At 40.4% G+C, this 23,928-nt stretch overlaps 2 protein-coding genes across 3 annotated transcripts; both read right to left on the minus strand.

Annotated features, from left to right (window-relative positions):
* Positions 1–1,499: 1,499 nt before the first annotated feature.
* On the minus strand, positions 1,500–4,445 carry LOC133885136 (uncharacterized). Of its 2 annotated transcripts, none has more exons than XM_062324790.1 (6): positions 4,204–4,441; positions 3,530–4,019; positions 3,104–3,437; positions 2,502–2,600; positions 2,299–2,410; positions 1,500–1,950 (listed from the first exon to the last, which is right to left on the minus strand). In XM_062324790.1, exons 1-6 carry the CDS (start codon positions 4,349–4,351, stop codon positions 1,736–1,738), a joined length of 1,398 nt encoding a protein of 465 aa, XP_062180774.1. In that variant the 5' UTR covers positions 4,352–4,441; the 3' UTR covers positions 1,500–1,735. The 2 variants fall into 2 exon arrangements, with proteins under 2 accessions (XP_062180774.1, XP_062180775.1); XM_062324791.1 differs by having other exon boundaries at positions 1,786–1,950; positions 2,299–2,396; positions 4,204–4,445.
* A 14,587-nt stretch (positions 4,446–19,032) lies between these two features.
* Positions 19,033–21,588, minus strand: LOC133885653 (uncharacterized). Its single transcript, XM_062325387.1, has 2 exons — positions 21,299–21,588; positions 19,033–20,223 (listed from the first exon to the last, which is right to left on the minus strand). Exon 2 carries the CDS (start codon positions 20,108–20,110, stop codon positions 19,349–19,351), a length of 762 nt encoding a protein of 253 aa, XP_062181371.1. The 5' UTR covers positions 20,111–20,223; positions 21,299–21,588; the 3' UTR covers positions 19,033–19,348.
* Between the last annotated feature and the right edge of the window lie 2,340 nt (positions 21,589–23,928).

The following is a 23,928-nucleotide window of genomic DNA, read 5'->3' on the forward strand; positions in this document are numbered from 1 at the left end:
ATATGTCAATAATCTGCTTTCCAACTATAAGTGCTGTTTTGTGCATTTATATTGCAAGTTCCTATATATCATTAGGTGCGACTTGGCATGTATATTTTGATTGATTGGAAGCGAATGTTGTCCATCAAAGTGTGTAATGTTTGCATTCCAGTACAGTCTAGTCGAGACGCAGAAGCCTTGCTTTGATATCTCCAACTTCTATTCCCAAACATCCCAAACAGAGGAAGAAAAAAAGACCTGTCGCATATGTTCATATGACTATCTTCTGACTTACAGGTACATCCGTCAGACCGTCACTACAAAGAGGAATTGGTTGAGAAGATTACATGGTAACTTACTCAAATTTACTGTAAAATTATTACATATGCGATCTTTGTCTAAATTATGAAAGACCAAAGCATCAATGCTTAGCAAGTACATTTGGCTGTTGGCCTACAGAAGTATAGATACTGAGTGATATATCTAACTGCATTGTGTGTTCAACTCCAATAATCAATAGATCTCCGAATTGACTAAACATAAAACAGCAGGAAATTTACGCAATGTGAAAAACTTCAATAATCAGTTAAAAAAAAACTTGTAATCTGCGGTAACTTGATTTGTTGTCCAACGTTAGAGTTTCATCTATAGCCCAATACTGAAATAATATGTTTAGGGTACTTCACAGCAGAGGTATATATGACATTTCCACATTATGTACAGAATTGGTAGACCTCATATGAGTTTCATTGTGTTCTCTTCTTTTTCTTATCATAAATGCAAAATTATGGATCAATTAATCTTCACCATTATAGGATAATATTTATTATTCATTTTATGGTACCTTTTGCAGGCCCTTTTTTCAAGCTTGTGGATTTGGTGATGATGCTCAACAAAAATGTTGTATAGTAGAAACGTGCGCAAATAGAATTCATGCAGAAGATCGCATATCGGTACATGACCTGGTTGACGTTAGCGCATCTGTCGATGTTTACTGGTTAACGATAGCTTCTATGTCGATGTTACTGCTGCTACATGAAACTACTCCTGCCAATAAAGGAAATTATGCGATGCAGCATTTATCTCAGTGCACCCACTTATTAGATGGAGTAACCACATATTCTAGAGAAGCCATTGTATACCATATTAGTATGTGTGCAAGATAGCATTGTCTAGCATTTTTGAGAATTCAGATCAACTTTAGGATCCTTTTGGGATTTCATTCGTATTTGTATTTTTTTTCTCGACCACGAGAAGCTCCTCCCCCTCCCCCCGGAATTTTTTAATTCTAAGGTAGGGAGTACCAAACTCTGGCTAGTTAGAAAACTCGCTAAAACCAGTTTCTCACGGATGTAGCCACAAATTGGTGCACTCTGGGTTCGAGACCGGGTTGCCGTCCCTGAAGGCATTAACCAACTGAGCAGTATTTTATTACAAGCATTTGGATCAGGACACCTATCCAAATAAGCCACTACAATTTCATGGTGATACATGATTTCGCTGCTTCTAATAATGAATGGTTAAAGGATAAACGATAAGATTGCTTAATCAAGGGAGATGTAATGTAGGTTTCCAATTATATACATAAGAGTAATGGGAGGTTGATACAACATAGAATCCCGATATTCTAAAACCCTTCCTATGCAATGATTTCCCACAATAAGAGTTCGCCATAATTTCTCTTCTTATCTCCACTCTGTGAATCTAGATCCATCCTTTCGGCCTGTGTTTGCAAGTACAGATCATACATAGTTCATCATACAGCTGTTTGGAACACTTGTTCATTCGGAGTTCCGAACACTGTACGTAGGAACCTCTCAACGACTGACAGGAACTCTTCAGGTCTTTCCTCCTGGGGCAAGTGACCACAATTCTTGATCACCTCAAACGTTGCTCCAGGTATAGCGCGCGCTACACGCACAGCATTCCAAGCAGGAACAATGCGGTCAGTGTCACCAGTCACCACGAGCACTGCAATGTTAAGACATCTGTATTCAGAATTCAGAGGTAGATTTGTTTATCTGCCTCAAACCTTCATATAGAAACTTCATATAACTCCAAGCCTTCATATAAAATTATACAGTGCCAAGATGTTCATATAACTCCAAGCCTTCATCTTGTATATAAAACTTCGTATAACTCCAAGCCTTCATATAAAATTTTATATATGAAGGCCCTAAGCCTTCATATAAGATTATACAAGATGTTTACTCAAATACAAGGGTATTATAACTATTTAAACACAAACAAGACAATTATACAGTTTCTGTTAATTGTACATCCTTATAGAAGGCCAAAAGAAGAAGCATAGAATAGAACCTGGGCATGAGATCTCTGAAAGCCTCTTTGAGACTGGTACTCTTGAAGAATCTGTGATCATGGATACGGTGTGCTCCAAGAGAGCCATCTCCCAACCCCTAGATCTTAGCGGCTTAAAACACAAGCACAGTTTTGAAATCTTACAGCATGAATTAATATTTGATAATTGGATAATTTTCTGGATTGTAGTGCAGAAATCTCACCTTTGTGTACCCCTGTACGACATGATCAGTTACTTTACTTGGGTCATACCATGCATTACGGACACCGAGAATACCAAATTTATCCATGGCCCATCTTACCTGGTTCACCAAAGTCCAATCAACAAAAGAACGGGACCTAAAATTTTGAATGCATACATGCACATGTCTACTAAATACGCTTGTATTTGAGTAAATATCTTCTTTTGTGCATATTTTAGGATTTTGAAAATTGTATAAATCTTAGCGACATCGATCAACATTATCATCAGAGTAGTCCTAGTCTGAGTCAAAGAAAGAAATCAGACTAGTTACTTATAGCTGAAACAAAATGTAGCTAATTAAAACATAAAAAGTGAGATGCAACTGGAGCATCTGATCAAGCTATTCCACATTAGAGTACAACAAAACCAGTAATCACATAAATAGTCGAATGGTACAATAGCTGGAGTGTAAAGAAACGTGAACTTGGAATTCTCTCAAATTTATACTTGTACACCTACGCAAATCACATAGTTAGCAGCAGCATCTGATAAGAGTCCTTTTCATTACTTAAAATAATTGTCATATTAGCATTTTAGCACAAAACATAAACAAATTCTTACCAGCATCACGCCCAACGATGACCGAAGAACAGCAACAAGAGCTTTAACATACAAAGATCGAACCACATCTCGTATTGCTGTTATCATCTTCAAAACAATCCCTGCAATGTTCTTACATAGCTCAAGAAATCTTCCCCAAATCCTAGCAAACGGATTTGGAGGTGAATTTTCGTCACTGGGAACGTTCTGCTTTTGCTCTTTTTGTTCCCCTAAACTGCTCTCTTTCAACCCCTTCCTTGGTGCAAATATCGCCGGTGCAACTAGCACAAGCGCAGCAACCCGTTCTGGCACCTCAAAGTATGCATCCACTGCTACAAGACAGCCAGCTGAGTGCCTGGGACCATGATCATCACACACATCTGTTTCGTCAAACAAAGAAATGCACATAGACAGAAGTAAACGATGCAATTCACACTGTACTAGTACCCGACAAGGACGGCCTTCGCGGTGCCAAGGTAGTCGATGAATGCCAATGTGGCCATGACTGAGAACGACATGGAGTATGGATTGAGAGGTTTGCTGTCATCACGGGACCAACTGGCCCGGGACGTCAGCCCGAACGCCGGCCGGTCGAATGCAAGAACCTTAGAGCCGGCGATGCGGGCGAGAGGCCGCATGACGCGGCTCCAGGAGAACACCGACGCGCCGAAGCCGTGCAGCAGCACTATGGGAAGGCCAATCTGTTTCCGGCCGTCGTCCGCGGCGGTGGCATCCAAAGATTGGTCAAAGGGTGAGTCCGAGTCCTCATCCTCATGGCTGCAAACCTTGTGGTGGACCCTCACGCCGTTGATCTCGTAGAAGCTGCTGTCCGGGTCGGCGAGGGCGTCCGGGTCGAGGAGCTCGTCCTGGTCGATGCCAGCCACGCTCCGCCGCCGGCGCCGGCGCGGTGGCATCTGGGCGCCGTCTGGAACCGATCCTGCATTTGCTCCGGGGTTTTGTACTGTCAAGCTGGGTTCTTCCCCAGGAAAGTTAAATAATTTCGTGATAAAATTCGGAGCTCAAATGGTTGGAGGGAAAAAAGCGATTTTTTCAGAATTTTTTTTCTCCAAGAAGACCGCATCGTCTTCCGGAATCTTTAACAAAGCAAGATTAAAGGTTACCCGGGAAATCAGCAGAGGCGGAGGCAGAAGCTTGGGGAGGGAAGGCGGACCGGCGTGGTGGAAGCTGCGGCGTCCGGGACGATGCTGCCGCGCGGGGGTGTGCGGCGGCGGCGGCGGGTGGCGGCCGGAGGGAGAGGAGCAGCTGCATCTGATTAACCCCGCGGCGGGAAGCCGTTGTCTGAGAGCGAGGGGCCAGTGGGCCACGCTGCAGTCACACGCAAGTTGTCTGCAAACTAGCCATGTGGTATTGGCACATTATCCACAGCGACTATTTTTTTAAGAACGGGAGCAATGATTTTCAATAATTTGCAGGGTAAGAATATCTTGAGCAGCTGACCTATATGAGTATTAATACCAGAAACTATTAAAATAGAAGCTTTTGTTGTTCCAATAATCCCCTATATAAATGTCAATACCTAAAAAATTTAGATCATCAAGCTCACCTTTGATATAGGGTGAAAACCAAGCTCACCCTAACCTCCTCTGAAAACGACGTGTAGACATTGTAGGTTTCAGTCACCGCTGCCCATGCCACCGCCCCCGCACTGCCTGTCGCCTACCTCAGCCACCCACCACCGCCGGAATAACCGACGTCGCCCCCCACAACTCATCTCGCCCTCGCCACCTATGTTTCCCTGCCAGAATCAAGGCAGAGCAACGCATTGACCACCTGCCGCTTCTCGTCTCCTAGTCCGGCGCCATGTCTCGCTTCCACCACCACCTGTCCTACGCCTCAAGGACCGCCTCAGCCCTCTGGAAGAGCCCCACCCCCGTGACAAGCTCCTCGAGCTCCATCCTGCCCTCTCCTCGTGCAACTCCCCACCATGGCGAGCTTGATCGACGTGAGCTGCCGCACAACCGGCATGGGCTCCCACACCCCCGGCACACCCCCCACCACCCTCGCTGTCGCCTCCCGCTGTAGTTGAGGTGGATGCCCGTAAGGTGTTCGTCCAAATTCCTGCAAGGTTTTTTTTTTTTTTGCAATTGCTATGATCAATGCCAACTGATGTGCGGTGTAGTTGAATAGAATTGTGAATGGATTTTGTGCAGATGAGTTCACTTATGCAATATGTTTTTGATGACTCATAGTCGGATGATGATGACGACTTCGAGATGGTGGTTGTTTTGCTTGCTAACATTGAATCCTACAAGCGTCCGAAACATGGTGGTTCTGTGCCTATGCATGTCAGGATTTTGTCAAAACATGCAGCTAGGCCATGCGTGGCTTGTGAATGATTACTTTGCGAAGGTCCATGTGTATGGTGATGCAATTTCAGGCGACGATTCATAACGTCCATGGAGGTGTTCTTGCACATTGCAAATGTTGTGGAAGTGTAACACTCTGATTTTCAATTTTTGCAATTTCCTAAAAAAATTCTAGAATTTAACTAGTGTTTAAATAAATAGAATAGGTTAAAACCTATTTTCTAAAATAAATTCAATTTGACATAGATTATATTTTGATTGAAGTGCATTGATGCTGAAATAGGCATTAGGGCTTATTTGATTTTATTTGGATTTGATTTGTTGGTTTTATTTGGTTTGGTTTTGCTTAGTTTAAAAATAAAAAGGAATAGAAATAGAAAATAAGAAGAGAAACCTAACCTCTACCCATGTTGCCCCTTTCTCTTTTCACCCTAGCTGAGCCAAGCTGGCCGCTCGTCCCTCCCGCTCACCTGCCTCCCGCGTGGGCCGCACCCTGCCCAAGCACGTGCTCACCAACGAAGGCGCCCGTGTCCCGTTCCGCCTACGTCTCGCGCCATTGTCTTTGTCTCCGATTCGAACGCGCCACTGTCCAAGTCCAGGTTGAGCACGAGCCACTGCCCTGAAGTCCTACCTCTCCTTGAGCCCTTTTGCTTGCCTATATATATCCCCGCCACCTCTCAACTTTTTCCAATCAATCCAACTCGCTAAGTCCAGAGCAATGCGCCGAGATCCAATCACCACCGTCGCCATAGCCGCCGCCCTCGACCGAGCACATCGCCAAGCCGCTCCAGTGCCGATTAGCCCCAACTGGGTCACCCAAAAGCTTTGTCGTAGTCTCTTGAAGCTCGTGTCATCGTTGCCTTTGCCTTTTGACCATCGGAGCCACCGTCTTGATGAGATCCGAGCTCCTTCGCCGCCTCCACCATCGCCAACCCTCCTTAGGTGTCTCACCGCTCTCGGTAAGCCCTCAAACAGATTCGTCATGTTCCCCTCTACATGTTTCGCTGCTCATCGTCGCCGCTGGTGAGCCCGAACGCCTTCCTAGAGACCCTTCCGGCCATGCGCCATCGTGCCTTCCCTGGCACCACCTTTCTCCCCTCCAGTCGCCCCTTTCATCCTGAGCCGTTAGATCTGTTACGAGCAGACTAGATTAGATCCAGTGCTTACCCCTTCGGTATCCAATAGGAAGCTAACACGTGTCCATCATAAACACAGTCAGCAACTTAGCCATATCATCGAGCCACCTTAGCCGCCACATCAGCAGAAGTGCTGATGTGTCAGGCCAGTCATGCCTAGGCCGCAGCCCAGTCAACGCTTACGCAATAAATTAGATTTTCAGTATAAAAATAATTCCAATAAATGCTATAATTGGTAATTTTACACTTAAGCCCTTGAACTTTTCTATTTTACCTAAAATCCCCTATCTTTTCACAGATTAGTCACTAAACTTTTTTATATTTATAAAAAGGTCCCTATATTTTTACAAAAATGCCCCTAATCTTTTTATTTTTTTAGTCATTTTCCTTTTTTAGAATTAAACTCTAATATGTTTTTAGCGTAACTTTGTAGTCCTAGCTCCTTTTTCAGCATTTCTTGCGCCGTTAGATTTGTTTTTCAGAACTCTATTTTTCTAGATTAGTTTTGTCTTGTTGTTCTTTTGTTTTGTGTATTTGTTTTGTGTGCTTTGCCAGTAATTGTGCGATTAGACGATAACGCTCTGGATCAGTTTGAGGAACATCAGGACCAAGAGCTAGAGTACACTGAACAGCTGAAAGGAGAAGGCAAGTGTCCTTGATCATCTTGAATCTATGTTTTTAAATATTTTTATTTTACAAATTGCATTTAGTGTCTGTTAATCTACTAGGTAGTCATCTATGTTAGGATTTGCCCTAGTTTTTTCCTTACCATCCCTTGGAACCTAGGTGGTTTGTGGTTATGACTCTTTTGTATGTACAAGTGCTTAGCCATGCTTTCAGGATGTTGGGAAGTGTCTTATACCTGATTCATGAACATAAGCAACGATGATGGTTAATTTGTTAATGGTTAGCAACATGGAACCTTAGGCCTGGAGTATAGTGATGTTGGTGATAGGTGATCATGATTATGTTGTTGGTTAGTATTTGCTCAAGTAACCTAAATAAGGACCAATTTGTAGAGCGACAACCCAAGAAGTGACATACTAACCACGAGGCTGATATGAGTAAGACTTGACATACTAGTTAGAGTTCTTTGTAGTGTACGTCAGGTCAGGTCAGCACAAAAGGGGCTTTTGGGTTGAGAGTATTCTGTAATCTCCAGCAGTGAAATCTAGTGGGTAGATGCATACTGAATTAGGCTCTAATTAGTGGTGATGTCATGCAGTGATCTCCGAGCGGCGCACCATTGGTGTGTGTTAAGTGTTTTGCGCAACATGACGACATAGAATTTACTGACTCATGGGGAAAGCTAGACAATCTCTATAGAGTGTAAATTTGATATATCAGCCATACTCACGGTCATGAGAGATTTGGATCCTCACATGATTAGTTGGTTTTGGATATGATGATGGAATAGTCATGGTTATGGTATGGTAGTACTGATGGTACTAGATGGTTATAGTTTGCAAGGTGGGTAGCCTTGGGTGATAGTTATTGAGTTTCTGGGTTACATTCACTTAATAACTGCTTAATGCTTTTTAATTATATTATTGTTCTTTACTTGCATTTATGCAAATATACCATGTGTTAGTCTATTCTTGTTGAAAGTATGCATATCATTACTTTACCACACTTGCTGAGTACTCCATGTGCTCACCATTACTATATTTCACAATACATATGCTACTCAGTGGAAGACTTTGAAGATTTCCAAGACGATGACTTGGTGTTCTAGGAGTGTGTCTTTCGGTCAGTGCCTGTGGAGTTGCTTAGTCGCCGATGCTTTCGTCCTGCTGTCGTTGTTTAGTTTGCTATTGTTTAGGTAATAAAGTTGTTTAGTTTAAGTCTTTTTGTAACAGTTGAACGGTTGTAAGTTAAAGTATTGATATTGTTATCTTCACATGTGATATCCTTATGTGTGTTAAACCTCCTAGGCACACATAAGTCGTACTTGGTTTTGTCCGTTAAAGCTGGGTGTGAGAGAGGTGGTATCAAAACCATATTGACTATACGACCGCAAGCCTAGCTAGAATGATCATCTCTAAGGTTTTCCCTAGTCCGTATGAACCTATAGAAGCTTTTCCTTTGTTCCCTTACTTGCCTCTTGCTATCTTTAAGGCTAGTTCTTATATCATATCTTCTCCTTTATAGATGGTTCATCAATTTCTCACTGCTCGCAAGTCAACTGGGGGTCATCTGCCCGTCCTTCAGCATGTCCCAACCGAAGAGGAGATTGATGATCCCACTTTCCGCAATATGCACCCCATTTCTGACGTCTATAAGAGTGATGATCTTCATGCTGGACACCTTCCTCGCTTACTGTGGGGAATACTTTTTGGACTTAGACATATGCAGAAGCTAGTCTACAGGAGAGTTAAGAAGCAACACTCTAGATATGTAGAATGGAAGGTCAAAGTCACTATCTACAACTACGAGCGAAACCAAGATGAAGGTCTGGATTTGTCAAGTTGTGGACATTCACTTAGCAATGTCCCCAAGAGCAACCTTCACCGCCGGCGTTCGAGATGCAACACGTCAAGCCATATCCCGTGTTCTAGATCAACACAATAGCAAGATGGTTGACTCTCATTATGCATACTGTCCCCGGAGAACTCGTGGAAGTGATGAACCATTTATGAAGCGCCTTTTCGAAGAAAGCCCCATGCTATGTGAGCAAGTGGCACTCATTATTTCCTTGGAGGATGAGTTGGACTGTGCCCTATGGGAATTGGGAGATGTTCCGTAATGCCTTGCTTTTTTCACTTCACTTCTTGAGGATGAGCATTGTGTCAGCCATGAAGAATTTGAAGAAGCTAAAGAAGAAGACATGTCTATCCACTGACCACCGCTCAAGAGAACCTGCCTCAATGCCCTCGCCATAGAAGAAGAAGGAATAGCTATTTCCGTCTCGGGATCTCGTACTAGAGAGGAGTCCCAATAGTAGAGTCTTTTAGTAGAATCGTTCGTCTAGGTCGAGCGTTGAGGTAATTGTGAAGGATAATATTGATAGTGTGAGAATTGTTATGGTGCTAAGTGTGTGATTTTGATTTTTTGTTTGAGTGTCGATATGAGCTGTGGAATACTTTGACACCTTATCCATAGACACATCTTTAATATCTATATAATATAATATAGTTGGGTTTTCTTAGTTAAATCTTTTCTAGTCTCGCTTATCTGCTTCTATCTTTCTTTTCAACCCCAATCAGATGGTTAACATAAGAAGTAACATCAATGGTAACAATGAGGATGATAATAGCAACTAGAATCCACCCCGCCTCCTCCAATGACCCTGGAACAACACATGGCTATGCAGACTTAGATCTTGCAAGCCTTAACTCAAACTATGGTGCAAATGCAGCAACAACCACCAATTCATACTCCTCAACCCTACCAACCATCAAGACTTGGAGAATTAAGAGAACTCAGCTCCTAGTCTTCAGTCATGCAATGGAGCCTATGGATGCAAATGATTGGCTAAAGGGTATAGAAAGTAAGCTATAAGTCGTACAATGCACTGACAAAGAGATGGTTCTCTATGCTTCGCACCAGCTCGCCGGTCAAACTTTGGACCGGTGGGAAGCATACTGTGCCGCACATGATAACCCATCAGCTATCACTTGGATGGAATTCAAAGCCAGTTTCCGCACTCATCATGTGTCATCAAGAGATGTTCGTCTGAAGAAGAAATAATTCATGAGTTTGAAGCAAGGACCAATGACTGTGAGGGAGTATGTGACCAAGTTCACCCAGTTGTCTAGGTATACCCCAAATGAAGTGGATACAGATAAGAAGAAGTATGAACGCTTCCTGGAAGGTTTGAATGATGCAATAGATGTCATCCTTGGAATGGATTGGTTAGCCAAGTTTGATGGAGTAATAGAGTGTGCTAGAAGAGAAATCTACCTGACCAATGGAGATGGAACCAAAGTTTAGTTCATAGCTATTTTTCTAGCAGTAGAAGAGTGTTCTCTCAATTTACTTGAAGGTACACCCATTGATCAGATCAGAGTGGTTTATGAATTTTACGATGTCTTCCCCGATAAATTGTCAGGTATGCCACCAGATCGAGATATTGAGTTTGTTATTGAATTGGTACCCGGTACGACCTCCATAGCTAAAAGGTTATATAGAATGTCCACTAATGATCTAGCTGAGTTAAAAAAGCAAATTCAAGAGTAGTTAGGTAAAGGTTTTATTAGACTAAGTATGTCGCCTTGGGGAGCCCCAGTTCTTTTTTGGATAAAAAGTATGGTACTCGAAGAATGCATGTAGATTATAGATCACTCAATAATGTAACTATTAAGAACAAGAACAAGTATCTGTTACCTCGGATTGAGGATTTGTTTGATCAGATGAGAGGAGCCTAAGTGTTCTCTAACATTTATCTAAGGCTGGATATTATCAGTTGAAGATTCGATCATTAGATGTACCCAAGACCAACTTCAGTACTCAATATGGATTATATGAGTATATTGTTATGTCTTTTGGTTTGACCAATGCACCAACCTACTTCATGAATCTTATGAACAAAGTGTTTATGGATTACTTGGATAAGTTTGTGGTGGTGTTCATTGATGATATTTTGGTTTTCTTCAAGAGTGAGGAAGAACATGAAGAGTATTTGAGAAAAGTGTTGCAAACACTCAGAGAGCATTAGCTGTATGCCAAGCTTAGCAAGTGTGATTTTTTGTTAGATCAAATCGCTTTCCTCAGCCATATCATAACAGCGGTGGTGTAGTAGTAGATCTAAGCAAAGTAAAGGACGTGTTGAATTGGTTACCGCCTACAAATATGTCAGAGATTCAGAGTTTCCTTGGTTTAGCATGATATTATCGCTGTTTCATAAAAGGATTCTCAAAGATAGTTCAACCTCTCACCTCATTGCTATAGAAAAACGTGGTTTTTAAATAGAGTCCAGCTTGTCAAGCAAGTTTTAAAGAGTTGAAGAATAGATAGACTACACCCCAGTGCTAGTTCTACCGGACATCAACAAGAATTTTGATATCTACTCAATGCTTTATGACAAGGACTTGGATGTGTTCTCATGCAAGAAGGTCAAGTCGTGGCCTATGTGTCAAGGCAGTTAAGGAAGCATGAGGACCATTACCCTACTCATGACTTAGAACTAGCAGCAGTGGTTCATGCGTTGAAAATTTGGAGACACTATCTCATTAGAAAATGGTGTGAGATATATACAGATCACAGGAATTTGAAGTGTATATTCACTTAACCGAATCTAAACTTTCATCAACGCTGATGTCTAGAGTTAATCAAGGAGTATTATGTGGGAATCCATTATCACCCAGGAAAGGCTAATGTAGTAGTTGATTCTTTGAGTCGAAAGAGTTATTGTAACTCAATGATGACTCGAGATAGTCAACCCGAGTTATGAGAAGAGTTTGAGAAGCTTAATCTTGGATTTGTGGCAGATATAGAGGAAACCACCATGGAAGTTGATTGCACGTTAGAACGAGATATTCATACGAGTCAACTTGAGAATGAGAAACTTAAGGAAATTAGGCAATTAATCAAGGATGATAAAGCACCAGTTTTTGCAAAAGACAGTCAAGGTACCGTGTGGTTCAAAAAGAGAATCTATGTGCCTAATTAGAAGGACATTAAAGAGTTGATTATGAGAGAAGCTCATGATTCAGGGTATTCCATTCACCCTGTAAATACAAAGATATATTAGGATCTCAAGAATCGCTATTGGTAGTATAGAATGAAGAGAGATGTTGCAGAGTATGTAGCTCCTTGTGATATTTGCTAGAAGGTCAAAGAAGAACATCAGAGGCCAACAGGATTGCTACAACCTTTGAAAATACCTAAATGAAAATGGGAGGAAACCGGTATGGATTTCATTGTTGGATTACCCTGTACACAAGGAGGATATGATTCAATATGGGTTATAATTGATCGTCTGATTGAAGTCGCTCACTTTATCCTGGTTAAGACTACATATAGTGGAGCCAGATTAGCGGAGTTGTATATATTAAGAATAGTATGTTTGCACAAAATGCCGAAGAAGATTGTCTCGGATAGAGGAACTCAGTTTACTTCTAAGTTTTGGCAGAAGCTACATGAGTATATGGATACGAACCTAAATTTCAGTTATACGTATCACCCTCAAATAGATGGTTAGACTGAGAGAGTAAATCAGATACTCGAGGATATGTTAAGAGTTTGTGCTCTAAAGTATGGAAAAAGTTGGGATAAGAGTCTGCCGTACACAGAATTCTCATACAACAACAGTTATCAGGCAAGTATTCAAATGTCTCCGTTTGAAGCTTTGTATGGAAAAAAGTGTAGAACATCGTTTTTCTGAAATAAGACCGAAGAAAGTTAAGTTTTTGGTCTAGAATTCTACGAGATGCAGAAAAGCAAGTTCAAATAATTCAGGAGAATCTAAGGATTGCTCAGTCGAGACAGAAAAGTTATGCGGATAACAAACGTAGCGAATTGATGTTTGAAATTGGAGATTTTATCCATCTTAAGGTTTCACCCACCAGAGGTCTTCCAAGATTTAAGGTCAAAGGGAAAGTTGTCACCAAGATTCATTAGACCCTTTAAGATACTTGATAAGAGAGTAGAAGTTGCTTATTAGTTGGAGTTACCACCTCAACTGTCGGATGTGCATGATATGTTCCATATTTCCCAGTTGAAGAAGTGTCTTCCAGTGCCTGAAGAGCAGTTACCAATGAAAAAATTGGATGTTCAAGAGGATCTCTCCCAGATAGAGTATCCGGTCAAGATCATTGAAAGATCAGAAAGAGTAATCAGAACAAGTATTATCAATGTGCAAAGTGCAATGGAGTCATGGGAAAGAGAAGAACATCTGAAGATAGAGTTTCCCCATCTCTTCTCAGATCTATCCGAATCTCGAGGGTGAGATTAATTCCAAGACGGTTGGTTTGTAACACCCTGATTTTCGATTTTTGCAATTTTCTAAAATGTTCTAGAATTTAACTAGTGTTTAAATAAATGGAATAGGTTAAAACCTATTTTTTAAAATAAATTCAATTTGGCATAGGTTATATTTTGATTGAAGTGCATTCACGCTGAAATAGGCATTAGGGTTTATTTGATTTTATTTGGATTTGATTTGGTTTGGTTTTGCTTAGTCTGAAAATCAAAAGTAATAGAATAGAAATAGAAAAAAAGAAGAAAAACCTAACCTCTACCCGGGCTGCCCCTTTCTCCTTTGGGATCAGCCGAGCCAAGCCAGCTGCTCCTCCCTCCCACTCACCCGCCTCGCGCTAGCGAAGGCGCCTGCATCCCATTCCGCCTTCGTCCCGTGCCTGCACCTCCATCTCCGTCTCTGATTTGAATGCACCACTGTTCGAGTCCAAGTTGAGCTTGATTCGTCACCCTAGAGTTCTGCCTCTCCCCGAGCCCTTTTGCCTGCCTATATATATCCCCGCCACCTCTCATCTTTTTCCCATCGATCCAACTCACCGAGTCCCGAGCAATCCACCGAGATCTAATCCCCGCCATCTCTATAGCCGCCGCACTCGGCTGAGCACATCGCCAAGCCGCTCCAATGCCAATTATCCCCACTCGAGCCGCCCAGAAGCTTTGCCGCAGTCTCCCAAACCTCATGTCATCGTTGCCTTCACCTTTTGATCGTTGGAGCCACCGTCCAGACGAGATCCGAGCTCCTTCGCCGCCTCCACCATTGCCAACCCTCCTCAAGTGCCTCACGCTCTCTCGGTAAGACCTCAAATGGATTCATCGTTGCCGTCGACGAAACGGAATGCCTTCCTGACGACCCTTCCTGCTGTGCACTGTCGTGCCTCCCTCGATGCCACCGTGTTTCTCCCCTCCTGTTGCCCCTTTCCTCCTGGGCCGTTAGATTTGTTACGAGCGGACTAGATTAGATCCAGCCCTTATCCCTTTGGTGTCCAATAGGAAGCTGACACGTGTCCATCATAAACACAGTCAGCAACTTTGCCACGTCATCGAACCACCTCAGCTGCCATGTCAGCAGAAGTGCTGTTGTGTCACGCCAATCATTCCTAGTCCGCAGACCAGTCAATGCTTGCGCAATAAATTAGATTTTCAGTATAAACTTAATTGGCAATTTTACACTTAAGCCCCTAAACTTTTATATTTTACCTAAAAGCCTTTGTCTTTTTACAGATTAGTCACTAAACATTTCTATATTTATAAAAATATCCCTCTACTTTTACAAAAAGGCCCTTAATCTTTTTGTTTTATTCAAATTAAGTCCTTTTCTTTTTCAGAATTAAACCCTAAACTTGTTTTTAGCGTAACTTTGTCGTCCTAGCTCCTTTTTTAGCATTTGTTGCGCCATTAGATTTGTTTTTCAGAGATCTATATTTCTAGATAGGTTTTGTCTTGTTGTTATTTTGTTTTGTGTATTGGTATTAGTGTATTTGTTTTATGTGCTTTGTCGGTAATTGTGCGATTAGATGACAACACCCCGGATCAGTTTGAGGAACGTCAGGACTAAGAGCTAGAGTACACTGACTAGCTGAAAGGAGAAGGCAAGCGTCCTTGATAATCTTGAACCTATGTTTTTAAATATTTTTATTTTAGAAATTGTATGCAGTGTCTGTTAATCTACTAGGTAGTCACCTATGTTAGGGTTTGCCCTAGTTTTTCCCTTACCAACCCTTAGAATCTAGGTGGTTTATGGTTAGGACTCTTTTGTGGGTAGAAGTGCTTAGCCATGCTTTTAGGATGTTGGGAAGTGTCTTATACCTGATTCATGAACATAAGCAACAATGATGGTTAATTTGTTAATGGTTAGTAACATAGAACTTTAGGCCTTGAGCATAGTGATGATGGCGATAGTGATCATGGTTATGTTGTTGGTTAGTATTTGCTCAAATAACCTAAATAAAGACCGGTTCATGAAGCAATAACCTAAGAAGTGACGTACCAACCACGAGGCTATATGGGTAAGGCTTGGCATACTGGTTAGAGATCTTTCTAGTGTGTGTCGAGTCAGCACAAAAGGGGCCTTCTGGGTTGGAAGGATATTCCATAATCCCTGGTGGTGAAACTTAGTGGGCAGATGCATACTGAAGTGGGCTCTAGTTAGTTGTAATATCATGCAGTGATCTTCTGGCGGCACACCACTGACGTGTGTTAAGTGTCTTGTGCAACACGATAACATGGAATTCACTGACTTGTGGGGAAAGGTTGACAACATCTACAGAGTGTAAAATCTAATATATTAGTCATGCTCATGATTATGAGAGACTTGGATTCTCATATGATTTGTTGATTTTGGATATGATGGTGGAATGGTCATGGTTATAGTATGGTAGTACTAGTGGTACTAGATGGTTATGGTTTGCAAGGTGGGTAATCTTGGGTGATAGTTATTGGGTTGTATCGATTACATTCACTTAATAACTACTTAATGCTTTTTAATTACATTATTATTATTTACTCGTATTTATGCAAATATATCATGTGTTAGCCTATTTTTGTTGAAAGCCTGCATATCATTACTTTACCACACTTACTAAGTACTCCATGTGCTCACCCTTGCTATCTCTTACAATACATATGTTGCTCAGTGGAGGACTTTGAAGATTTCCAAGACGACAACTTGGTGTTCTAGGAGTGTGTCTTCTGGTCAGTGCATGTGGAGTTGCTTGGTCGCCGATGCTTTCGTCCCGCTGCCATCGTTTAGTTTGCTATCGTTTAGGCAACAAAGTTGTTTAGTTTAATAGTTTAAGTCTTTTTTAAAGAGCTGAACGATTTTAAGTTAAAGTATTGGTATTTTTATCTTCATTTGTGACTTCCTTATGTATGTTAAACCTCTTAAGCACACATAAGTCATACTTGATTTTGTCCGTTAAAACTAGATGTGACAAGAAGCCTATGATCCATCCTTCAAGCAGAAAAGGAATGCAGCTGGGGAACTTGGGCATAGTGCTTTGCAGAAGATTACAACGGCAATGCGCATGATTGCATATGGCATTCCAGCTGATTTTGTTGATGACTACCTTTGGATTGGAGAGAGCACAACCATATTGATTTTGAGAAAAATGGTGAAAGCTTTGATTGAGGTCTTGAGAGAGGAGTACTTGAGAGCACTAACTGCAGAGGACACTACAAGGCTTGTTGCAATTGGTGCTTCAAGAGGGTTCCTAGGGATGCTTGTATGCATCGATTGCATGCATTAGAGGTGGAAGAGTTGCCCTGCGGCATGGCACATGCAATTCACTAGGCATGTCCATGATCCAACCATCATTCTTGAAGCTGTTGCATCCTAGGATTTATGGATTTGGCATTCATACTTTGGGTTACCTAGGTCTCACAATGACATCAATGTGATGCAATGATCTTCACTCTTTGCAAGGCTAGCTGTTGGGGAAGCTCCACTGGTGAACTTTGAAGTCAATGGTTAGCAATATCCAATGGGCTACTATCTTGCAAATGGCATATATCCCGCATGGTTCACATTTGTGAAGACAATATCAAACCCTCAAGGTAACAAGAGAATTCTCTTTGCCAAGGCTCAAGAAGCTATGAGGAAGGATGTTGAGAGAGCATTTGGGGTGTTGCAATCTCATTTTGTAATTGTTCATAGACCTGCTAGATTCTAGGACCAAAAGGCATTTTGACAGATCATGACAACATGTGTGATTATGCACAACATAATAATTGAGAATGAGCGAGGACAAGAGGAAGACTTCGAGTATGAGAATGTGGGAACAATTGTGAGGACTAAGAGGAATGAAGATCAATTATGGGCGTTTCTTGAAGTGCATCGATAGATGGAAGACCGCATGACACATGAACAACTTCGAGACGATCTTGTGGAGCATATGTGGTAACTCCATGACCAATAGCTTGTTCATGTTTCTTCATGTTTTATTTGGTTTATTTGGATCCTATGTTATGTTTGAATTTGAATTTCAAAAATTATAGATTTGAAATGTTGTTGAGTTGTATGTGGTAGAAACATAAAAGTTTGAATTATTGTGATGTGAAAATGAAGTTAATATAGAGTATATATGCATAATAGGAAGAGAGATAGAAGAAAAATATATATAGAGTGAGCATATAGGTAAGCTGTTGATGTAGGTGTAAAAAAGAGTTTACCTTCTAATAAGAGCTCACTCTATATGAATTTATAAATAGAGTATTATAGGTAAGCTGTTGAAGATACTGTGACATTGTTAAGTAATAATTTGGATGAGACTCTAACGATAGGTAGGACAATAGCTACCATGAGACTGTGAACTGCACCGGTGCATAGCAGCACGCCAGCGTCTGCTGTTGCTGTTGCTGATATGTGGGATGGCCACAGCCGTGCACCCGGAGCACAAATCTCAACAGGATCTGGGGGTGAGCTGAGTGATAATAATATTGGCAAAACATAACCCATTTGCGTTCCTTTGTCTGTGACATTGGCAGCATGCTTACCATCTGAAAGTACACCAATCGCAAATTGCGATTCCTACGAAAAAATGGCGCATTGCTTTTGATCTGTTGGCATGGAGGCACGGAGCTCTTGACGAACGAAATACTACTAGTAGCAAGACTGCGAGAAGGGGATGGGATGTTGGGATGGCAAGAGCAGCATGCCAGCATTCACGGTGACCCAACCAAGAGCGTCTGATCGCAGAGGTGCAGAAAGAAAAAAGAAATGCATCGACAAACATCGCAAGGTTCTAACATGCACAGAGTAACATCATATTTTGCTAGCAAATCAATCAACCAACACGTAGGACTGATAGAGCTTAGTTTTTAGTTTTTAAAGTGAAATTTGTAGGAATGATTCTCTAAAATAAATTAAATATTGAAAACTGAAAAAAAAATTCTGATTTATTTCCTATACAGAATCACTTCATATTATAGTTTACCCTATAAAATTATTTTTAACTATAAAATTATTTTTCTTATAAAATTCATTCCCTACAAAGAATTTAAATCGAGACCAAACCGACCCATAATATTCAAATATGATCGAACTGCAATGCATTTCCACAGAACAAAATGATCGATTGTTGCAGTTTCTATTGGACTCGAGGACATATTTTCCAAAGCGCTCCACCATCCTGAACGCAGCCTAGAAACGAATCGGACAGAAAGATTTAACCATGAAGAAACTGGCACTACTTCAAGCAGACAGAACGAGTTATTTAGGATTTAAAACGCATGGTCAGAGACCACATATACTGATATAAATTAGGGAGGTAACACTAACCCAGTTGAAAAGGAAAACAAAATATAGATTACATGTATAACTTAAACTGCTTGCTACTTCTTTAACATCAGCAATTGTCCCTACAGGTATAGGTATATTACAAGCTAAACAAAAAGTGAAAAACGATATCGACAAACATCACAAAGGTCTACGCACAAAGAGCAACATCAAATTTTGCATGTCAATCAACCAACCTGAAATATTCAGCTCTCATGTGAGTCGCATAGGACATACTTGACAATGCACTGCATCATCCAGAAGCTCAGCATAGAACGAGTCAGACAAAGATAACGAGGAAGAAACTGCACTAGCTGCATTACATCAATCAGACTGAACCGGTCATTTAAGATTGACAAAATCACATGGTCAGCGACGACATGTACTAACATAAATTTGAGAGTTACAAAAGAAGAACAAACATATATTACATGTATACCTAAAACTGCTTGCTACTTCTTTAACATCAGCAATAGTCCCTACAGGTCCAGGTTTAGCTAGGCATGCGGTACAGAGGAAGACCAAATGCTGTTACCAAGGCACAGATCACCAGCATGCATAATTCAGTCCCAAAAACGCAGCTCATTACTCATCAAACAGGAGGAACTGGCTATCAATTATTCTCTTTAACAACTGAAGACCTTGGACTAACTGAATCAAAGTCGATCTTTCGACAAAAGCTTGGGCTGAGTTTCAACACTTTAAGAGATGGCCTCAAAGGAGCATCTGGGCATGTGGTTGCAACGCCAGTAAGTAGAGGCTTTGAAAAAGGTGTCTTACAGCTTTCATCCGGGCTTGAATCTGTCAGTATCTTTTCATTTTCTTCCTGTCGATCAAGAGAACCGTCTGAAATAAATAGATCAAGAATCATCTTGTGAATGACTTGGAGATATTGATCCTCCTCTTCAGAATCGCTCCAATCAAAACTTAACCTTTTAACTGGGTAGTCACCTGAATCAAAATTCAGCTGCCTTCGAGAGGGAATTTCCGCACCTCTGATCACTTTCTTTTTTGGTGCACAGGCCACCTCCACTGGTCCTGGAGCAAAAGGATCAAAGATGCTTTCACGTGGTGTCTCACAACCCAATGAAAGACTGTCATCTGGAGCCTCGCTAGAGATTGACAGTTCTAGTGTAACAACCCTTGGAGTGATGGCGTAAGCAACATCGCCCTTGTTATTTTCAAGATCACAAATTGTACAAAGGGATTCTGTGTCTTCCTTATTTTCCACAGGAACTAGCAGTAAAAGTTCCTCACTGAGACTCTTTTCCACCTCTTCTACAATTGTTGAATCACAGCTGAAAACTTGTGAGGTTTCAATCTCACTCTTATAATCTACATGCTCTGTTAGGGGTAATGTGGATTCAAACCCCATGATATGGAAGAGAATATTATTTCAGAAACAAATGTAAACACAGCAGTGAAGTCTAAAGCGGCTTCCTCAGGCAACCCCACAGATCTTTAATGTTTATCACAGCGTACTACAACCTGCAATAAAATGGACAATACAAAATTTAACACCACAGCCGTACTAACAGAAAAAGTTGACTACCGGAGCACAAAAAACAAAACAGCGCAAAAGGGTCCTACATATTACTAGTTAATATGCAAAGAATGAATATTTCAAACTCAAAGCTAAACACTAATTCTATGCAATTGTAAACTAAGGCAAACAAGTAGTGATTCCGACAAAAAACATAATCGCTACCCAAGTATCCCTTTTATTAAAAACACCACGCAATAAATTCATCACACACCAACCATTACATATGCCATAAACAGCTACCCTGTTAAAAACTTATCACGAACGTTGAATGAAATGCTAACATCCTCTGAGCTGAAGTCTTCTTTTCACATATTTAAAACTCATCCAATGGGAGCATCCACTTGAGCTCTCAAAAGAAAAGAAAAAAACACTAACCCATCACACAAGTTCAACTATAACTAGAAGAATGCATTTCTCTTTGTTGCCCCATTATTAAAATCGCTGTTGATTAGCAGTAAAAATAACTACTGGAGCATACGTTTAGTATATGAAATAGCATCAATTTTCATCTGTACAGCATACATAAACAATTATCTCTACGCACTAATTATGTGCATACAGTCACTTAATCTTTCTTAGAAACATAGGGCATCACCCCCGCTCCATTAGGTTGAGTTAACATTCAGGTCCAAGCAAAAGCTAAATACATCCTGAACTCCAAATCCTCGAAACTAGAGATAGACAGATTCCATCTGCAGCTACGCCTCAGGTACGTTGCAGATTCCAAGCATCCGTACTCCACGGAAATTGGAGGGAAGTCATTTTCAATAGACCGGCCTAACTTGGGGGCAGAGGGGTTCAGCCAGAACCCCGAAAGTGTTGGAAAGCAAAATGCGACTAGTACTCCGCCGCGCAGCAAACAAATTCGATCGATTGGAATTAGAGCACAAGCGCCCATACCAGAAGGAAAGATTTGGAGTCGTAGAAACGAAGATTCGGATTCCAGAGCTCATCCAAGAAAAGAAAACGATTCCGACCGAACACAAGTCGTCCAAGAAAGGCTAGGGTTTATCTTACCAGCACAGGAATGAGTTGATCCCAAGCCGCGAAGGTTCTCCGCTGCGTGCGCGGTCCCGTGGTCGAAGAGGCGGCGGGGACGGCGGGAGAAGGGAGGGAGGTGGTGGACTCGCGGTGGACGGATGAATGGATCTAGGGCTTGGGCGGTGTTTCCGCGCCGGCGCGAAGTGGGGTGGATAAGACGACAAAAAGAGTCGGGGTTGGGGAACGGAGGAATGAGGTGCTCGATTCGAGAATGGGAGTGGCCCGTGACTTCACGCGGTTGGGACGGCGGGATGTAAACTCCGTAGGACCGGTTCTTTTTTTCATCAGGAAGGACCTCATTCTCGTTAGTATATACTTTCTCCCTCTCATTATAAGTTTTAAATTTATACATAAAGATTAAAAAAGTAGATTAAATAATCTTATTACTCTTTATTTATTCTACATTAAAAAATATAACTCATTCATTTGTGAGGGTGATAGTATTTATTAAATAAGGGTAAAACGGGAATAAAAGAGAAAAAATACATAAAAACTTGAGAATAACTTATATTTAGAGAATAGTTGAGGAGGCTAAAATGATCTACATTTATAATCAGATGGAGTACTTACTACCACTCCTCTATAAAAGAATCACTATTTATTAATAAAAGTAAATGATCGGTTAGAAAAAAAATAAACACGCTATCTGTCTTGCAACAGATTTTATGTAACAAAATTGTCAGATTTTAAGACAATAGCTACTTATCACATACACAAGCAAAAGTATTATCAACCAGCCAAACAAATTGACGGCCAGATTAATCCACTAACGGGTTTCCTAAAAAGCTCATAAACCAATAGCAAATTATTAAACGCATTTTAGTTTTGAGTCTAAAACAAGCAGCCATAACGTACAAAGGCTAACAACAAATACTTGATAATCTGCTATATCTTATAATTAAAACAACTACATGACAAACTCTCTTTGTTTTATGTGCTCAAATCTGAAAGGTTGTCTGCATTTAGTAGCCGGTATTATCTCGGTTACTAACTGTTTTCGGCTCATTTCCAATATCTGAATATTATACCGGGTGAGAGTGGTGTTGGGTGCTAATCTCGTACATCATAATCTCTATCACTTGCATAAAAATGGCCAAGATTAGGTGCTCTAATCATGAGGGACATCACCACTTGTTGCAACCTTAAAAAAAAAACAAATATCTCATGATTCCAGAATAAAAATCAGTATAATAGACAAAAAAAAGAAGCAAACAACATAAGAGAAAGGGAGACAAAAAGAGAAAAAATATATAGAGAAATAGAGAAACATACATACATATATATATTCTCATATATATATACATACAAATATATATTCATATATATATACATACAAACATACAGATAGAGAAATACAGATAGATAAAGATTGAGAGAGACAAAAGAGAAAGAAAAGGAGAGATACAGAGAGTAAGATTTTAAACATCAGAAAAATAAAAAGAGATAGGTACAGAGATAAATAGAGAAGGAAATATTTTAAACATAAAAAAGAGATACAGAGAGAAATATTTTAAACATAAAAAAATCGACCGCTTGGCAGAGTTTTTGGACCATGGGAACTTAGCTCCGGTGAGATTCTAGTCTTGCACCACCATGTAGAAGTCATAGTCGCACTCTGTCACACCGGAGATGAGAGCGATCATTTGGGAGTCATCCGATCTATGTCGAACGGTTAAGATTAGATCATCCCATACACCTTCATCCAAACACAGTCAAAATTACATAATCCTAGTCAGTAGTCCACATAGAGAGCCATGTGGTCGATTTTTGCTTAGATAAAAAGAGATACAGAGAGAAATATTTTAAACATAAAAAAATAGACAGAGAGATACATAAATATACATATAGAGAAATAGCTACATACATAAATACCTATATACATAAATATACATATAGAGAAATAGATAGAAATATACATCCAACATATAAAAACAAAGAAAGACGGTGATTCAAAATAGAGATATCTCAGAAAAACATAAAGAAGGGGGAGAAAGAGAAAGAGAGAAACAGTGGGAAGCAAATATAGAAATCAATAATGAAATATTGATAGATATATAAATAGGTAAATACATACATACATATATATATATATATAACTACATAAATAAAGATAAATACATTTTAGAAATCTATCAAAAAAATAAAGATATATACATAGACACACATAGATAGAGAAAGAGAAAAAAAACAAAGATTAAGAAAAGAAATTGACATATACAAACAGAGAGAGATAGAGAAAAGCAAAAGGAGACAGAGATATAGAGAGGGATAAAGAGAAATACAGATTAAGAGATAACAAGATACAGATAGAAGGATAAAGAGAGAGAAAAATAGATACAGAGAGAGATAGCATGACAAAGAGAGAGAGAGAGAGAGAAAATAGATACATGGAGAGACAAACATGCATATGTACAGCAACTATACATGTATAGAAAGACAAAAACTTATCCTATTTATTCAGCTTAATTTACCAATACATGTATAGAAACAGAAAAAACTTATCCCATGCATATATATAGCAACTATATGCTTCAGAGAAAAGCATTCTACAGCAAGGCACATTAACCAGAGATCATTGATTAAATGTAGCATAATACTCCTTCACG

Source organism: Phragmites australis, chromosome 11 (genome assembly GCF_958298935.1).
Source record: "Phragmites australis chromosome 11, lpPhrAust1.1, whole genome shotgun sequence".
Taxonomy (NCBI): domain Eukaryota; kingdom Viridiplantae; phylum Streptophyta; class Magnoliopsida; order Poales; family Poaceae; genus Phragmites; species Phragmites australis.

Excerpts from the sequence above, each read along its gene's own strand:
- LOC133885653 (XM_062325387.1), bottom strand. The coding sequence starts at position 20,110 with ATGGGGTTTGAATCCACATTACCCCTAACAGAGCATGTAGATTATAAG.
- LOC133885136 (XM_062324790.1), bottom strand. The coding sequence starts at position 4,351 with ATGCAGCTGCTCCTCTCCCTCCGGCCGCCACCCGCCGCCGCCGCCGCA. Across the intron at positions 4,020-4,203 it reads CGCCTCTGCTGATTTCCCGG|GATCGGTTCCAGACGGCGCC; the intron begins GTAACCTTTAAT and ends GAGCAAATGCAG. Across the intron at positions 2,411-2,501 it reads TCGTACAGGGGTACACAAAG|CCGCTAAGATCTAGGGGTTG; the intron begins GTGAGATTTCTG and ends TTGTGTTTTAAG.